The sequence below is a fragment of the Aethalodelphis obliquidens genome, unplaced genomic scaffold (genome assembly GCF_003676395.1).
Source record: "Aethalodelphis obliquidens isolate GAN/ISIS:26980383/991018 unplaced genomic scaffold, ASM367639v1 scaffold56, whole genome shotgun sequence".
In the NCBI taxonomy this organism is placed as follows: Eukaryota; Metazoa; Chordata; class Mammalia; order Artiodactyla; family Delphinidae; genus Aethalodelphis; species Aethalodelphis obliquidens.
The window spans coordinates 11,297,235-11,314,710 of NW_020838000.1; the positions used below are offsets into that span (position 1 = coordinate 11,297,235).

Genomic DNA, 17,476 nt, shown 5'->3' on the forward strand with positions numbered 1-17,476 from the left:
TTTTTTTTTTTTTTTTTTTTTTTTTTTTTTTGCGGTACGTGGGTCTCTCACTGTTGTGGCCTCTCCCGTTGTGGAGCACAGGCTCCGGACGCGCAGGCTCAGTGGCCATGGCTCACGGGCCCAGCCGTTCCGCGGCATGTGGGATCTTCCCGAACCAGGGCACGAACCCGTGTCCCCTGCATCGGCAGGCGGACTCTCAACCACTGCGCCACCAGGGAAGCCCTGTTGGAATATTTTTAATCACGATTTTAATTTCAGTGCTTGTGATTGGTCTGTTTATATTTTCTATTTCCTCCTGGTTCCGTTTCCGAAGGTTGTAGTTTGTACATTTCTAAGAATTTTTCCATTTCTTCCAGATTGTCCATTTTATTGGCATAGAATTGCTTGTAGTTATCTCTCATGATCCTTTGTATTTCTGCAGTGTCAGTTGTTACTTCTCCTTTTTCATTTCTAATTCTATTGATTTGAGTATTCTCCCTTTTTTTCTTGATGTGCCTGACTAATGGTTTATCAATTTTGTTTATCTTCTCAAAGAACCAGCTTTTAGTTTTATTTATCTTTGCTATTGTTTCCTTCATTTCTTTTCCATTTATTTCTGATCTGATCTTTATTATTTCTTTCTTTCTGCTAACTTTTGGGTTTTCTGTTCTTTCTCTAATTGCTTTAGGTGTAAGGTTAGGTTGTTTATTTGACATGTTTCTTTTTTCTTAAGGTAGGATAGTATTGCTATAAACTTCCCTGTTAGAACTGCTTTTGCTCCATCCCATAGGTTTTGGGTCATCGTATTTTCATTGTCATTTGTTTCTAGGTATATTTTGATTTCCTCTTTGATTTATTCACTGATCTCTTGGTTATTAAGTAGTGTATTGTTTAGGCTCCATGTGTTTGTATTTTTTACAGATTTTTTTCCTGTAATTGATATCTAGTCTCATAGCGTTGTAGTTCGAAAAGATACTTGATATGATTTCAATTTTCTTAAATTTATCGAGGCTTGATTTGTGACCCAAGATATGATCTATCCTGGAGAATGTTCCATGAGCACTTGAGAAGAAAGTGTATTCTGTTGTTTTTGGTTGGAATGTCCTATAAATATCCATTAAGACCATCTTCTTTAATGTATCAATTAAAGCTTGTGTTTCCTTATTTATTTTCATTTTGGATGATCTGTCCATTGGTGAAAGTGGGGTGTTAAAGTCCCCTACTATGACTGTGTTACTGTTGGTTTCCCCTTTTATGGCTGTTAGTGTTTGCCTTATGTATTGAGGTGCTCCTATGTTGGGTGCATAGATATTTACAATTGTTAGATCTTCTTTTTGGATTGATCCCTTGATCATTAGGTCATGTCCTTCTTTGTCTCTTGTAATAGTCTTTGTTTTAAAGTCTATTTTGTCTGATATGAGAATTGCTACTCCAGCTTTCTTTTGATTTCCATTTGCATGGAAGGCCTTTTTCCATCCCCTCACTTTGCGTCTGTATGTGTCGCTAGGTCTGAAGTGGTCTCCTATAGACAGCATATATACGGGTTTTGTTTTTGTATCCATTCAGCCAGTCTATGTCTTTTGGTTGGATCATTTAATCCATTTACATTTTAAGTAATTATCGATATGTATGTCCCTATTCCCATTTTCTTAATTGTTTTGGGTTTGTTATTGTAGGTCTTTTCCTTCTCTTGTATTTCCTGCCTAGAGAAGTTCCTTTAGCATTTGTTGTAAAGCTGGTTTGGTGGTGCTGAATTCTCTTAGCATTTCCTTGCCTGTAAAGCTTTTAATTTCTCCAAGATCCTTGCTGGGTACAGTAATCTTGGTTGTAGGTTTTTCCCCTTCATCACTTTAAATATATCCTGCCACTCCCTTCTGGTTTGAAGAGTTTCTGCTGAAAAATCAGCTGTTACCCTTATGGGGATTCCCTTGTATGTTATTTGTTGTTTTTCCCTCGCTGCTTTTAATATTTTTTCTTTGTATTTAACTTTTGATAGTTCGATTAATATGTATCTTGGCATGTTTCTCCTTGGATTTATCCTGTATGGGACTCTCTATGCTTCCTGGACTTGATTAACTACTTCCTTTCCCATATTAGGGAAGTTTTCAACTATAATCTCTTCAAATACTTTCTCAGTCCCTTTCTTTTTCCCTTCTTCTTCTGAGACCCCTATAATTCGAATGTTGGTGTGTTCAATGTTGTCCCAGAGGTCTCTGAGACTGTCCTCAGTTCTTTTTTCTTTATTCTGCTCTGCAGTAGTTTTTTCCACTGTCTTTTCTTCCAGGTCACTTATCCGTTCTTCTGCCTCAGTTATTCTGCTATTGATCCCTTCTAGAGAATTTTTATTTTCATTTATTGTGTTGTTCATCACTGTTTGTTTGCTCTTATTTCTTCTAGATCTTTTTTAAATGTTTATTGTATTTTCTCAATTCTATTTCCAAGATTTTGGATCATCCTTACTATCATTATTTTAAATTTTTTTTCAGGTAGACTGCCTATATCCTCTTCATTTGTTAGGTCTGGTGCGTTTTTACCTTGCTCCTTCATCTTCTGTGTGTTTTTCTGTCTTCTCATTTTGCTTATCTTACTGTGTTTGGGGTCTCCTTTTTGCAGGCTGCAGGTTCATAGTTCCCGTTGTTTTGGTGTCTGTCCCCAGAGGCTAAGGTTCGTTCAGTGGGTTGTGTAGGCTTCCTGGTGGAGGGAACTAGTGCCTGTGTTCTGGTGGATGAGGCTGGATCTTGTCTTTCTGTTGGGCAGTTCCACATCTGGTGGTGTGTTTTGGGGTGTCTTTGGACTTATTATGATTTTAGGTAGCCTCTCTGCTAATGGGTGGGGTTGTGTTCCTGTCTTGCTAGTTGTTTGGCATAGGATGTCCAGCACTGTAGCTTGCTGTTTGTTGAGTGAAGCTGGGTGCTGGTGTTGAGATGGAGATCTCTGGGAGATTTTCGCCATTTGATATTATGTGGAGATGGGAGGTCTCTTGTTGACCAGTGTCCTGAAGTTGGCTCTCCCACGTCAGAGGCACAGCACTGACTCCTGGCTGCAGCACCAAGAGCCTTTCATCCACATGGCTCAGAATAAAAGGGAGAAAAAAATAGAAAGAAAGAATTAGTAGAAGTCATAAGAAAGAAAGAAAGGAGGAAGAGAGGGAAGGAGGGAGGGAGGGAGGAAGCAAAGAAGGAAGGAGGGAAGGAAGGGAAAAAGTAAGAAAGAAGATAAAGTAAAATAAAGTAAGATAAAATATAATAAAATTATTAAAATAAAAAAAATTATTAAGAAAAAAAACACAAAAAATGGACGGATAGAACGCTAGGAGAAATGGTGGAAGCAAAGCTGTACAGACATAATCTCACACAGAAGCATACACATACACACTCACAAAAAGAGGAAAAGGGGAAAAAAATCATAAATGTTGCTCTCAAAGTCCACCTCCTCAATTTGGGATGATTCGTTGTCTAAAGGAGGGAAGGAAGGAAGGAAGGGAGGGAGGGAGGGAGGGAGGGAGGGATGAAGGAAGGAAAGAAAGAAAGAAAGAAAGAAAGAAAGAAAGAAAGAAAGAAAGAAAGAAGATAAAGTAAAATAAAGTTATTAAAATAAAAAATAATTATTAAGGAAAAAATATTAAAAAAAAAAAAAAAGGAAGGAAGGATAGAACCCTAGGACAAATGGTGGACACAAAGGTATACAGACAAAATCCCACACAGAAGCATACACATACACACTCACAAAAAGAGGATAAGGGGAAAAAATCATAAATCTTGCTCTCAAAGTCCACCCCCTAAATTTGGGATGATTCGTTGTCTATTCATGTATTCCACAGATGCAGGGTACTTCAAGTTGATTGTGGAGCTTTCATCTGCTGCTTCTGAGGCTGCTGGGAGAGATTTCCCTTTCTCTTCTTTGTTCTCACAGCTCCCAGGGGCTCAGCTTTGGATTTGGCCCTGCCTCTGCATGTAGGTCGCCGGAAGGCGTCTGTTCTTCGCTCGACAGGACGGGGTTAAAGGAGCCGCTGATTCGGGGGCTCTGGCTCACTCAGGCCGGGGGAAGGGAGGGGCACGGAGTGCGTGGTGAGCTGCAGCGGGAGAGGTCATCGTAACGTTGCAGCAGCCTGAGGCGCACCGTGCGTTCTCCCGGGGGAGTTGTACCTGGATCACGGGATCCTGGCCGTGGCAGGCTGCACAGGCTCCCCAGAAAGGGGGTGTGGATAGTAACCTGTCTCGCACACAGGCTTCTCGTGCCCGTCTCTGGGGTCCACGCTGTTAGCCGCTGCTCGCGCCCGTCTCTGGAGCTCCTTTAAGCAGCGCTCTTAATCCCCTCTCCTTGCGCACCAGGAAACAAAGAGGGAAGAAAAAGTCTCTTGCCTCTTCGGCAGCTCCAGACCTTTTCCCGGACTCCCTCCCAGCTAGCCGTGGTGCACTAACCCCCTGCAGGCTGTGTTCACGCCACCAACCCCAGTCCTCTCCCTGCGCTCTGACCCAAGCCCGAGCCTCAGCTCCCACCCCCGCTCGCCCCGGCGGGTGAGGAGACAAGCCTCTCGGGCTGGTGAGTGCTGGTCGGCCCTGATCCTCTGTGCGGGAATCTCTCTGCTTTGCCCTCCGCACCCCTGTTGCCGTGCTCTCTGCCGCGGCTCCGAGGCTTTCCCCCTGCGCCAGCCACAGTCTCCACCCGAGAAGGGGCTTCCTAGTGTGTGGAAACCTTTCCTCCTTCACAGCTTCCTCCCACTGGTGCAGGTCCCGTCCCTATCCTTTTGTCTCTGCTTATTCTTGCCTTTTGGGAGGTCTGAGGTCTTCTGCCAGCGTTCAGTAGGTGTTCTGTAGGAGCTGTTCCATGTGTAGATGTATTTCTGGTGTATCTGTGGGGAGGAAGGTGATCTCGGCGTCTTACTCTTCCGCCATCTTGTTATTCTTTTTTTTATCCTTGTGGCTTTAATTTTTCAAGAACCTTGGAGTGAAAGAGGACCACCTTTCTGATTCTTCATTTTAAAGAGCACTTCTAATATTTTCCTATTAGGATGGTATATATTTCAGATTTAAAAAATATATCCTTTATCAAGTTAAGTTTCCTTCTACTCCTAGTTTGCTAATTCTTTTTTTTAATTATGGATTAATGGAATGGTTTTCCTTTCATATTTATAGTATATCTCTTTTAGTGTGTTGATGTGGTAATATTTATGTATTTTCTAATTTTTCTGACCATATTCATTTTTTAAAATCTTTAAATTTATTTTCCCTCAGTACTGTATTTTTTATACAATTTTAAAAGTTACTTTCATTTACAGTCATTAGAAAATATTGACTCTATTCCCGTGTTGTATAACACATCCTTGAGCCTGTCTTACACCCAATAGCTTGTGCCTCCCACTCCCCCATCCATATATTGCCCCCCCACCACTGGTAACCACTAGTTTATTCTGTGAGTCTGCATCTTTTTTTGTTATATTCACTAGTTTGTTGTATTTTTTAGATTCCACATACAAGTGATATCATACAGTACTTATCTTTCTCTGTCTGACTTATTTCACTTATCATAATGCCCTCCAAGTCCATCCATGTTGCTACAAATGGCAAAATTTCTTATGGCTGAGTAGTATTCCATTGTACATATACACCACATCTTCCTTATCCATTCATCTGTTGATGGACACTTAGGTTGCTTCCATGTCTTGGCAATTGTAAATAATTCTGCCATGAACATTGGGGTGTATCTTTTTGAATTAGTGTTTTTTGGGGGTTTTTGTTTTTGCTTTTTGGATATATATCCAGGACTGGAATTGCTGAGTCATATGGTAGCTCTATTTATAGTGTTTTGAGAATCCTCCATATTGTTTTCCATAGTGGCTGAACCAATTTACCTTCCTACTAACAGTGTACAAGGATTCCCTTTTCTCCACACCAATTTTTTCCTCACCAATATTTGTTATTTGTGTTCTCTTTGATGATAGCTGTTCTAAACAAGTGTAAGTTGATATATCATTGTAGTTTTGATTTGCATTTCCTTGATGATTAGCAATGTTGAGCATCCTTTCATATGCCTGGTGGCCATCTGCATTTCTTCTTTGGAAAAATATATTTTCTAATTTTAAAACATCCTTGCATACCTGAGATAAACCCAACTTGATAATGGTGTATTATCTTTTTTATACACTAAAGGAGTTGAGTTGCTAATGTTTTATTTAGGATTTTTTTGTATTTATATTCATGAGTAAAATGGACCTTTAATTTCCCTTTCTTATACAGTCCTTAACTGGTTTGCCTATCAAGATTTTACTGGCTCCATATAAATGAAAAGGCTAATATTCATCTTTTTCTAGTCTCTGAAATAATTTGTAAAAGATTCAGATGATCTGTTCCTTAAAAGTTTGGTGGAACTTGCCAATAAATCCATTTTGTCCTGGGGTTTTCTTCCTGTGAATATTTTAAACTAATGCTTCAATTTTTTAAAAAGTCTTTGCCTTATGTATAGTTATGTCTTCTTTTATACAGTTACCAACTTATGTCTTCTCTCTCTTTTTTTTTTTTTTTGATAAGTCTATTGTGAGGTTGATGTTTTCAATACTTAATTTTCTTTATCTTTCTTTTTTTAATTGAAGTATAGTTGATTTACAATGTTGTATTTTTTTCAGGTGTACAGCAAAGTGATTCAGATATGTATATATTTCTTTTTCAGATTCTTTCCCATTATACATTGTTTCAAGATATTGAGTAGAGTTCCCTGTGCTATACAGTTGGTGCTTGTTGTTTATTTTATATATAGTAGTGTGTTTATGTTAATCCCCAACTCCTAATTTATCCCTCCCTCTTTATCTTTGTTTTTTGTTTGTTTGTTTTCTCATTCAAAACCACTCAGACAGCATTCTCTCCCTCTTACTCTCCCAAAGGAAGAGAAGAAGGATTATCACTGACTAATGGCAGTTGCAGAAGCAACACCTAGAGCTGGCTTCACGCTCAGGAGAGAATGCTGTACCTCTTCCTTGTGGTTTTGGGTGCTCTACACATTCAGAGAAACTTGTCTAATAACGAAATATACAAATGATCCCAAAAATATTTTACCTTTGTTTTTTAATTTACTGATTTCTGCTCAAAGTTTTAGTACTTCAGTATCCCTAAAGTACTTTTAGATTTATTCTGTATTTTTTTCTAATTTCTAAGTTGGGCACTTCGTTCCTAGTGGATTTGCCTTGTTGGAATTTTAATTCTCTTAAGTTTATGTCATGGGGTCTGGGAGGATTCCAGCAGTTTCAGACATGGAAAGGATCAATAGTCAAGACAGGCCCCTGCTGTGGCTGGTGTGGGCCCCTCCCACAAAGGACCGGCAGGGACTCTATCTGGGGGTTGTTTCAAAATGTGAGTTCAGTATTTCAGTGTGCTCTTGGCTTAATTATTCTTTTTTTTTTTCTTCTAGTACTATTTGTTAGATCTCAGAACTGTTAACTGTGTGGAGCTGCTAGAATTTAGAGAGAATGTAGTCTTTGTGCTTCAGATGAGAATCATACAGAAGTGAAGTGGTGTTACCTAAAGTCACACAACAGTTTAGGAACCACGTGAAGGCCAGGTCATGAGACTGTATAGCCTGTGCTCTTCCTGCTGAGCCAAGCACCCCTCAACACAGAAGAGTGTGCATTTTACAGTGTCAAGGTCACCTGCATGACCTTGTTCAAATATGATCCCCATACAGCCTCTTTTTGTGGTTCCAGAAAATGCATTTGGGGGAAAGTGTGACATGAACAGTAAAATTATGAAACTGGCTTGGCTGGTGAGTGCTTGCTCATTTGTTTTGTTTTGCTCACCATCATTGATCCAATCTTTATTTGTTACCATTGTGTGCCAAGGATTATCCTGCAGCATTTCAATATGAAATGAAGTCTCACTTTGAACATTTTTCTTTTTACGTTTTGACTTCCGAGAAGGGAGGAAGGGAAACAGTAAAGAGATGAGGGGTTTACTAAGCAAACAACCATTTATCTTGAACTTTGTGGCACAGATCCCGTGTTGCTTCTTACAATACAAAAGCTGACAATATTCATGTTTCTGAAGCAAGGTAAAATCGGTGCTTAGAAATGATGTTTCCTGCATGCTCATTTTAAAGGAAAGAAATAGTGTTTATCTTAATTCTGCTGAGGTCTTTTTTGTATCCCTTCTGGGCTTTTAATATTTTTTCAAAGACATGTCCTAGATTATGAATTGGCTCATAGGGGCAGAGGTCTCCCCGAAGCCCCTGGTTGTTAATAGCCTTAAGAGAGATGTTGCACAAGTTCTAAACATTCTGGGTTTGAAGCCAAGTATTGGGTGGCTGTATTGCTTTTGCAGCTGTAGCTTAAATTAGAAACATTCTTCCTTCTTGACGGAAAGTTTACAGAGATCCAGATATTTTTCGCTTTCTTTTTTTAATTGAATTATTATTAACATACAATATTATGTTAGCTTCAGGTGTACAACATAGTGATTTGATATTTTTATACATTATGAAATGATCATCACTGTACCAAAGTTGTTACACTATTATTGACTATATACCCTATGTGTGTGTACATTACACCCCTGGAAGTTTGTACCACTTAATCTACTTCACCTGTGTCATCCATTCCCCATCCCCCAGGTCCCCTCTGGCGATAACCAGTTTGCTCTCTGTACCTATGAGTCTGTTTCAATTTTGTTTTGTTTGTTCATTTGTTTTGTTCTTTAGATTCCACATATAAGTGAAATCAGACAGTATTTGTTTTTCTCTGTCTTATTGCATCCATAGAAGAATGGATAAACAAGATGTATATACACAATGAAATATTACTAAGCCATAAAAGTATAATGAAATCTTGACATTTGCAACAACATGGATGGACCTTGAGGGTATTATGCTAAGAGATGCAAATATTTTTAAAGGCTTTTTATAGCGTATAACTTCTGGGAAAAGTGTATTAGCCTCAGATTGCTTGAATCAGAATGAATGGAGTACTAAAAATTCTGATTAAAGAGATCTGTACCATTGAGAGTGAGAGTGTTTCTATAAAAAGAAGCAATCAATCTGACTGTTGCTATATTAAGTTGGGGTGTGCCATGAATTTAAGTTTTATGTTGTTACTTTATATATCTCCTTCATTCTCCCCTAATGTCTCTGAGTATTTACAATTTTTATTTCAAATATTTAGATATTTTAAAAATTTTGGTATGTAAATCCGTAGGCAATCCATCCATGTTTTGATGTGGTAAAAATGAACCAAAGCCTCCCCAGCATTAACTAAGAGATTTAGTGCCCCCTCTCTCCGTACTAGTCCTTTGTGTGATTTGGCACACACACAAAACAAGGCACATAAGCACTTCAAGGGCCCCTTCCACTGGGCTTCCACATTGTATAGCCATACAGCACACCAGATTTTGCATTCCATTTAAAGGCTTCAAGAAAATTGTTTTACAAAGTTAGCAGAAGGAAAGAAATTATAAAGATCAGATCAGAAATAAGTAAATGAAAAAGAAATGAAGGAAATAATAGCTAGGACCAATAAAACTAAAATCTTGTTCTTTGAGAAGATAAACAAAATTGATAAACCATTAGCCAGACTCATCCAGAATAAAAGGGAGAACACTCAAATCAATAGAATTAGAAATGAAAAAGAAGTAACAGCTGAAACTGCATATAACTATATGCCAATAAAATGGCCAACCTGGAAAAAATGGACAAATTCTTAAAAAAGCACAGCCTTCTAAGACTGAACCAGGAAGAAACAGAAAATATAAACAGACCAATCACAAGCACTGAAATTGAAACTGTGATTAAGAATCTTCCAACAAACAAAAGCCCAGGACCAGATGGCTTCACAGGTGAAGACTATCAAACATTTAGAGAAAAGCTAACACCTATCCTTCTCAAACTCTTCCAAAATATAGCAGAGGGAGGAACACTCCCAAACTCATTCTATGAGGCCACCATCACCCTAATACCAAAACCAGACAAAGATGCCACAAAAAAAGAAAACTACAGGCCGATATCACTGCTGAACATAGATGCAAAAATCCTCAACAAAATACTAGCAAACAGAATCCAACAGCACATTAAAAGATTCATACAAAATGATCAAGTGGGATTTATCCCAGGAATGCAAAGATTCTTCAATATATGCAAATAAATCAATGTGATATACCATATTAACAAACTGAAGGAGAAAAACCATATGGTCATCTCAATAGATGCAGAAAAAGCTTTTAACAAAATTCAATGCCCATTTATGATAAAAACCCTCCAGAAAGTAGGCATAGCAGGAACTTACCTCAACATAATAAAGACCATATATGACAAATCCACAGCCAACATCGTTCTCAGTGGTGAGAAACTGAAACCATTTCCATTAAGATCAGGAACAAGACAAGGTTGCCCACTCTTACCACTGTTACTCAACATATTTTTGGAAGTTTTAGCCACAGAAATCAGAGAATAAATAAAAGAAATCCAAATTTGAATAGAAGAAGTAAACCTGTCACTGTTTGCAGATGACATGATACTATACATAGAGAATCCTAAAGATGCTACCAGAAAACTACTAGAGCTAATCAATGAATTTGGTAAAGTAGCAGGATATAAAATTAATGCACAGAAATCTCTTGCATGCCTATACACTAATGATGAAAAACCTGAAAGAGAAACTAAGGAAACACTTCCATTTACCATTACAACAAAAATAATAAAATGCTTAGGAATAAAACTACCTAAGGAGTCAAAAGACCTTTATGCTGAAAACTATAAGACACTGATGAAAGAAATTAAAGATGATAGAAACAGATGGAGAGATATACCATGTTCTTGGATTATCAACATTGTGAAAATGAATATACTACCCAAAGCAATCTACAGATTCAATGCAATCCCTATCAAACTACCACTAGCATTTTTCACAGAACTAGAGTAAAAAATTTCACAATTTGTATGGAAACACAAAAGACCCCAAATAGCCAAAGCAATCTTGAGAGCAAAAAATGGAGCTGGAGGAATCAGGCTCCCTGACTTCAGACTATACTACAAAGCTGCAGTAATCAAGACAGTATGTTACTGGCACAAAAACAGAAAAATAGATCAATGGAACAGGATAGAAAGCCCAGAGATAAACCCACACACATATGGTCACCTTATCTTTGATAAAGGAGGCAGGAATGTACAGTGGAGAAAAGACAACCTCTTCAATAAGTGGTGCTGGGAAAACTGGACAGCTACATGTAAAAGAATGAAATTAGAACATTCTCTAACACCATACAGAAAAATAAACTCAAAATGGATTAAAGACCTAAATGTAAGGCCAGACACTATCAAACTCTTAGAGGAAAACATAGGCAGAACACTCCATCACATAAATCACAGAAAGATCCTTTTTGACCCACCTCCTAGAGAAATGGAAATATAAACAAATGGGACATAATAAAACTTAAAACGTTTTGTACAGCAACAGAAACCATAAAGAAGATGAAAAGGCAACCCTCAGAATGGGAAAAAAATATTAGCAAATGAAGCAACTAACAAAGGATTAATCTCCAAAATTTACAAGCAGCTCAATATCAAAAACACAAGCAACCAAATCCAAAAATGGGCAGAAGACCTAAATAGACATTTCTTCAAAGAAGATATACAGATTGCCAACAAACACATGAAAGGATGCTGAACATCACTAATCTTTAGAGAAATGCACATCACAACTACAATGAGGTATCACCTCACACTGGTCAAAATGGCCATTATCCAAAAATCTACAAACAGTAAATGCTGGAGAGGGTGTGGAGAAAAGGGAACCCTCTTGCACTGTTGGTGAAAATGTAAATTGATACAGGCACTATGGAGAACACTATGGAGGTGTCTCAAAAAACTAAAAATATAACTACCATATGACCCAGCAATCCCACTACTGGGCATATACCCTAAGAAAACCATAATTCAAAAAAAGTCATGTACTACATTTTTCATTTTAGCTCTATTTACAATAGCCAGGACATGGAAACAACCTAAGTGTCCATCAACAGATGAATGGATAAGGAAGATGTGGCACATATATACAATGGAATACTACTCAGCCATAATAAAAAACGAAATTGAGTTATTTGTAGTGAGGTGGATGGACCTAGAATCTGTCATACAGAGTGAAGTAAGTCAGAAAGAGAAAAACAAATACCGTATGCTAACACAAATATGTGGAATCTAAAAAAAAAAAAAATGTTTCTGAAGAACATAGGGGCAAGACAGGAATAAAGATGCAGATGTAGAGAATGGACTTGAGGACATGGGGAGGGGGAAGGGTAAGCTGGGACGAATTGAGAGAGTGGCATGGACATATATACACTACCAAATATAAAATAGCTAGTGGGAAGCAGCCGCATAGCACAGGGAGATCAGCTCAGTGCTTTGTGACCACCTAGAGGGGTGGGTTAGGGAAGGTGGGAGAGAGATGCAAGAGGGAGGAGATATGGGTATATATGTATATGTATAGCTGATTCACTTTGTTATAAGGCAGAAACTAACACACTATTTTAAAGCAATTATACTCCAATAAAGATGTTTAAAAAGAGAACTACATAGGATTTGATAAGTAATTAAATACAGAAAGTATTATTAAAAAGAAAAAGAAGATGTGGCACATATATACAATGGAATATTACTCAGCCATAAAAAGAAACGAAATTGAGTTTTTTGTAGTGAGGTGGGTGGACCTAGAGACTGTCATACAGAGTGAAGTAAGTCAGAAAGCGCAAAACAAATGCCGTACGCTAACACGTATATACGGAATCTAAAAAAAAAAAAAGTTCTGAAGAACCTAGAGGTAGGACAGGAATTAAGACGCAGACATAGAGGATGGACTTGAGGCACGGGGAGGGGGAAGAGGGAGCGGGGACGAAGTGAGAGAGCAGCATGGACATATATACACTACCGTATTTAAAATAGATAGCTAGTGGGAAGCAGCCGCATAGCACAGGGAGATCAGCTCAGTGCGTTTTGACCAACTAGAGGGGTGGGATAGGAAGGGTGGGAGGGAGACGCAAGAGGGAGGGGATATGAGGATGTATGTATATGTATAGCTGATTCACTTTGTTATAGAGCAGAAACTAACGCCCCATTGTATAGCAATTATACTCCAGTAAAGATGTTAAAAAAAGAAAATTGTTTTACAAAATGCTATCCCAAGGAACTCAACTCTTAATGTATCAGTAGTATTGACCACCTGCATGGCGAAATTTCCGGATGCTGCATACTGTTTGAGACTATTGTGGCCTTAGGTGACCCTCACTTTTCTCTCCAGGTTTTAACTTCCATTCAGTACTATTTTCTTCCAGTCTTTGGCATTTATCCTATGGAGTAACCTAAAGTCTCTTATCTCTCATAACTCCTAAAGATAGCACTCATTGAGAAAGTTCATAATATAGACAGAAAAGTGAAGAGGGTAAAGCACTGGTTTGAAAAGCAAAAATAAAAAGGCATGAAAACAAGTACCAGTAACCCTTAATACTTTGAAAAAGAGACATAGAACCAAAAAACTTGGAGACACTTTTTGTGTTCATAATGTTGAGTTTGGTATTATGTATAGAATGGATAAACAACAAGGTCCTACTGTATAGCACAGGGAAATATATTCAATATCCTGTAATAAACCGTAATGGAAAAGAATAAGAAAAAGAATATATATGTATAACTGAATCACTTTGCTATATAGCAGAAATTAACACAACATTGTAAATCAGCTCTACTTCAATAAAATAAATTTTAAAAATAATACTGAGTTTGGGATGCAGAGGAACTAAGTTTGAGAGTCCAGATTTTAAAATTGGATAGATGTGGGCTGTAGTCTGAACTGTGGCCCATTTTATCTGTGTGGCCTTGAATCACATTCCCCTTTATGAATCTGTTTCCTTATCTGCAAAATAGGAACAATAATATGACCTGCTTCTAGGTTTCCTATCGATATGCAACAGGAAAACAAGTATAAAGCTGCTAGCACAGGACACGGAACATGGTCAAGACTGACCAAATGGTAGACTTTGTTATTATTGTTATACACATTAGTAGAAAATTTGTACACATTGTCCAAGTTTTCACTTTGGACAATCCACTTTGGGACCAAAGTTCCTCTAAAATGAAAGGTTGGACTAAAAACAACCTCTTAAAGTCCCCTTCCAGCTTACTGATTTCCTCTGAAATAGCATGGATAAATTGACTCACAGCCTGAAAAGTTTAAATCATCTAGTCTTCCTATGAAGGAACAGAACAGGGTCCCAAATTCCAGAATGTCAGAGGGACAATGGAGTAGATGAGGAAGTGGGGATGGAATTTTTCATGGCAAAGGTCCCTTTTCTGAAAGGGTGAAATATTAAACAATAGGAGCCTGCCTGACAAGGAATGAGACAGTCATTTGTATCAAATACACATTTGGGTACGAATTAAGCAAGAAACAGAAATACTAGTTTATTAACACGGATCAATTCATTTTTTATTCAGTGGATGAATGAGTGAATGAATGAGCCCAATCTGTTTAATTGAAATATTTATCGTCAATATCTTCAATATCCTATTTTATCCCATGAAACGAATAATTCAAGGTGGCTGAAAATGCTTTAGGCCAAACCAGAATTGGAAAACTTTGCTTCATGTGGTTCTAGGTTGTTGGAAAAAAATGATACCAATTGCATCATTCTGAGGACCAAGACATCGTATGCAATATGGAGGGTCACTACTTATTTCTTTATGTCTTCTCTCAAATTTAAGAATAAAGGGACATAGTTACCTTTCTAATCATGTAGGAAAAGGAGAAAAGAGAATTTTGACCACATCTAGAAATACTTCTCAAGTATGAAACACACCTACATGTTCATGTTGGAAAAATTGCAAATCAGCTTTTAGACTGTGTCCCAACTGTGAACTCTGAATTGTCTTGGCAATGAGTGGACAGAGGGTGACATGAGGCTATAGGAAAATTGATTAGTAGGGACACATAATATTGGTGGAACTAGAATGCATCTGGCTGCTTCCATTGACAATCAAAAACTCATGTTTCTACAGGGTCTGGGGACCAGGAGAAGCTTTTGTGATTCTGTAAATGTTGACGGTTCATTTTTCTCCAAGGCACTTCACAGAGCCAAAGGTCAGGGAACCTCAGAAATTCCTTGTCTTCACCCAATTTATTATATAATTTTGTGTGCTCATATGTGTTTGAGTCTTGATTTCCAAATAATATCCACAACAATTTTAGATGTTTATATTTTTGCCTTTTCAGATTTCAAGTTGGTGATTTTTCAGGTTATAATACGAAAATGCTGCTCACTTTGCTCCTTATGATAATTTGTTCCCATGTTTCTGTCAACCAACATTCTGGTAAGGAAAAAAATGAAAATAATTCTTTTCCTTAATTTTCATTATGGAAAATAATATATGAGTTTGACTTGCTTAAAAGTTAAGTGTTTTGTTTTGCTTTGTTTTGATTTTGATGATAGTAAGGGTGGGAGTGGCAGCTCAGTTACATTTGATGTCACCCTGTGTTCCTTTGAAGATCATTTGTTTCTGGATCTTATTCCTTGTTCACAATAGGAAGGTATGAGAACTATTTTCTTGTCCTCAGTTTCAACTACTTCTAGGTCTTCTGGGAGGTTGCATGAAAATTCTCTTTTAACATTAGGTTCAGGCCTGGAAAATTTGAAATGTCTCTTCCTAATTTGTTTGTGCCAAAACATTTGTCTTGGTTAAGCATCCAGATTTTGCTCCAATTTAAACTGAGTGTCTGATTATTGTAAAGAAAGTGCTTTTACCCTGAAGAGAGAGCTCCAGAGCCATCCACTGTCAGCAATCTATGTCCAGTGGACTTGAAGTCAAAATACTGGCCAAGCCTTCACAGCCTCTACCACCTCCTAAATAATCAGTTCTTATACTGGTCGCTTCATGTCCAGGGCCACCTAGATTGGCTTTTACAGTTTTCTCAAGGACTCTGACCTTGGAAGCAAGTTTTCTGGAGAGACAGATTAGACTTTGCCCTGCAAACATCTTCCTTTGATGTCTCACTAGGCCTATTATTAAGCTTTTTAAAGAAAGACAGTGCTTTTTCCCCAGTTGTTCTGTGGTTCACATACAGTGATGGGCCTGGTTAGAACCTAAATATGCCTCCTGTGCCAGTGGCTACATTTCTTTTCTCCATACAAAATATGGGGATTTGTCCATGAATAGAAAGGTCACTTTTGGTCACAAGTCAAGCCGTCCTACGCAGTACTCACCTGACAGTCCTCAGAGGGGTTCCAGACTTCTCTTGGAGGAAGATGTTGATCCCCTCAATTAGTTTTTCCCCTGAGATTCTGCTGGCTATATGATCATCAAAGCAATCTCAAACTGGTTGAAATCATGTTGTTTAGAAGAAAAGAAAGAATGATTTTATCCACTATGCCTTGATCAGACTGCTCTAAAGAGAATGAAGTAACATGCTAGGGTGCCAAAGCTGATTTCCTCACAGTTGTAGACAAGAAAAGATTGAAGTTCTTTTAATTTGATTAGAATTTATCTTGTGACTCTTTCAGATAATCAGAAACTCAGAGTGAGGAGAGACCTTAGATATTTTCTAGTTGAATCTACTCATTTAAAATATGAGGAAACTGAGGCCCAAGTATATTGAATGGCTTGACAGAGCTGGAAGAATTAGCTGATAACAAAGTCAGGACTCACATTGCTTGTTCAATTACACTGTATTTTCTTAAACATACACCATCCAGACACACACAAATATTTCCCTCCCTTCCCTGGACCAGAAATGGAGCTTATAGAACAGTTGTAAGAGCTCTGAATTCAAACCAGCAGACAGACCATGAGCAAATGATATTTTGTGCTTGAACCAAATAACTCTCTATCACATAAAAATATAATTTTACATACCTAGCATTGAATCTGGCATCAAATGAAGCCTTAAAAGCTCAGCAAAGTATTGTATTCCTCTATAAAAATTATATTCTTAATAGAAATTAAAAGTATAATCCTATTCCTAGCTTAAGGTAGGAATGCTAATGTTTCTATCACATTTTACATTTGTGAGAATAAATTTACCAATTATAATGCCCACTCATCAAAAAATATTATAAATAACTTTAAGATAGATTAATGCAATCTCATATTTATGGTTTTTAGGATTCTTTTTAAACTTCACCAATTTGACACTTTGAATACAAAACTAATATGTTTATAAGTTAATCAGATCACTTGTTGCTTTGCTTAAGTGGAAATCACAATGAAAGGCTATTTTTTAGATTTCTCTATTCAAATTTGATTTGATTAGATTCTCAATGAAAATGTTTATCGTGTTGATATAAATTGAAGTCAAATTCTGAAAGAAAAAAAAGACATGGGGAAATTATCCACTAAACATATAAAAACCCATGATTTTTAACTTGTTTATATTTACCTATTTCTACTTAATTCCTTGCAAAAGTGATGCTTAATTTCATGATCAGTTCAAATGAGAGGGTGTATAAAGAATCAGCCCAAGAAACAATATTTTTCTTGAGAG

At 37.5% G+C, this 17,476-nt stretch overlaps 1 protein-coding gene and 1 non-coding gene across 2 annotated transcripts in view; one reads left to right on the top strand and one right to left on the bottom strand.

Moving 5' to 3' along the window:
• Window positions 1-6,816: 6,816 nt before the first annotated feature.
• On the bottom strand, window positions 6,817-7,027 carry LOC113609413 (small nucleolar RNA U3). Its single transcript, XR_003428621.1, has one exon. It is a non-coding gene; the product is annotated as a small nucleolar RNA U3 (small nucleolar RNA).
• An 8,221-nt stretch (window positions 7,028-15,248) lies between these two features.
• The window catches only part of LOC113609402 (collagen alpha-6(VI) chain), a 110,059-nt gene continuing 107,831 nt past the window's right edge, over window positions 15,249-17,476 (top strand). The window contains exon 1 of the mRNA XM_027086597.1: window positions 15,249-15,309. Within this exon, the coding sequence (XP_026942398.1) occupies window positions 15,249-15,309 (61 nt within the window). The remainder of the gene's footprint in view (window positions 15,310-17,476) is intronic.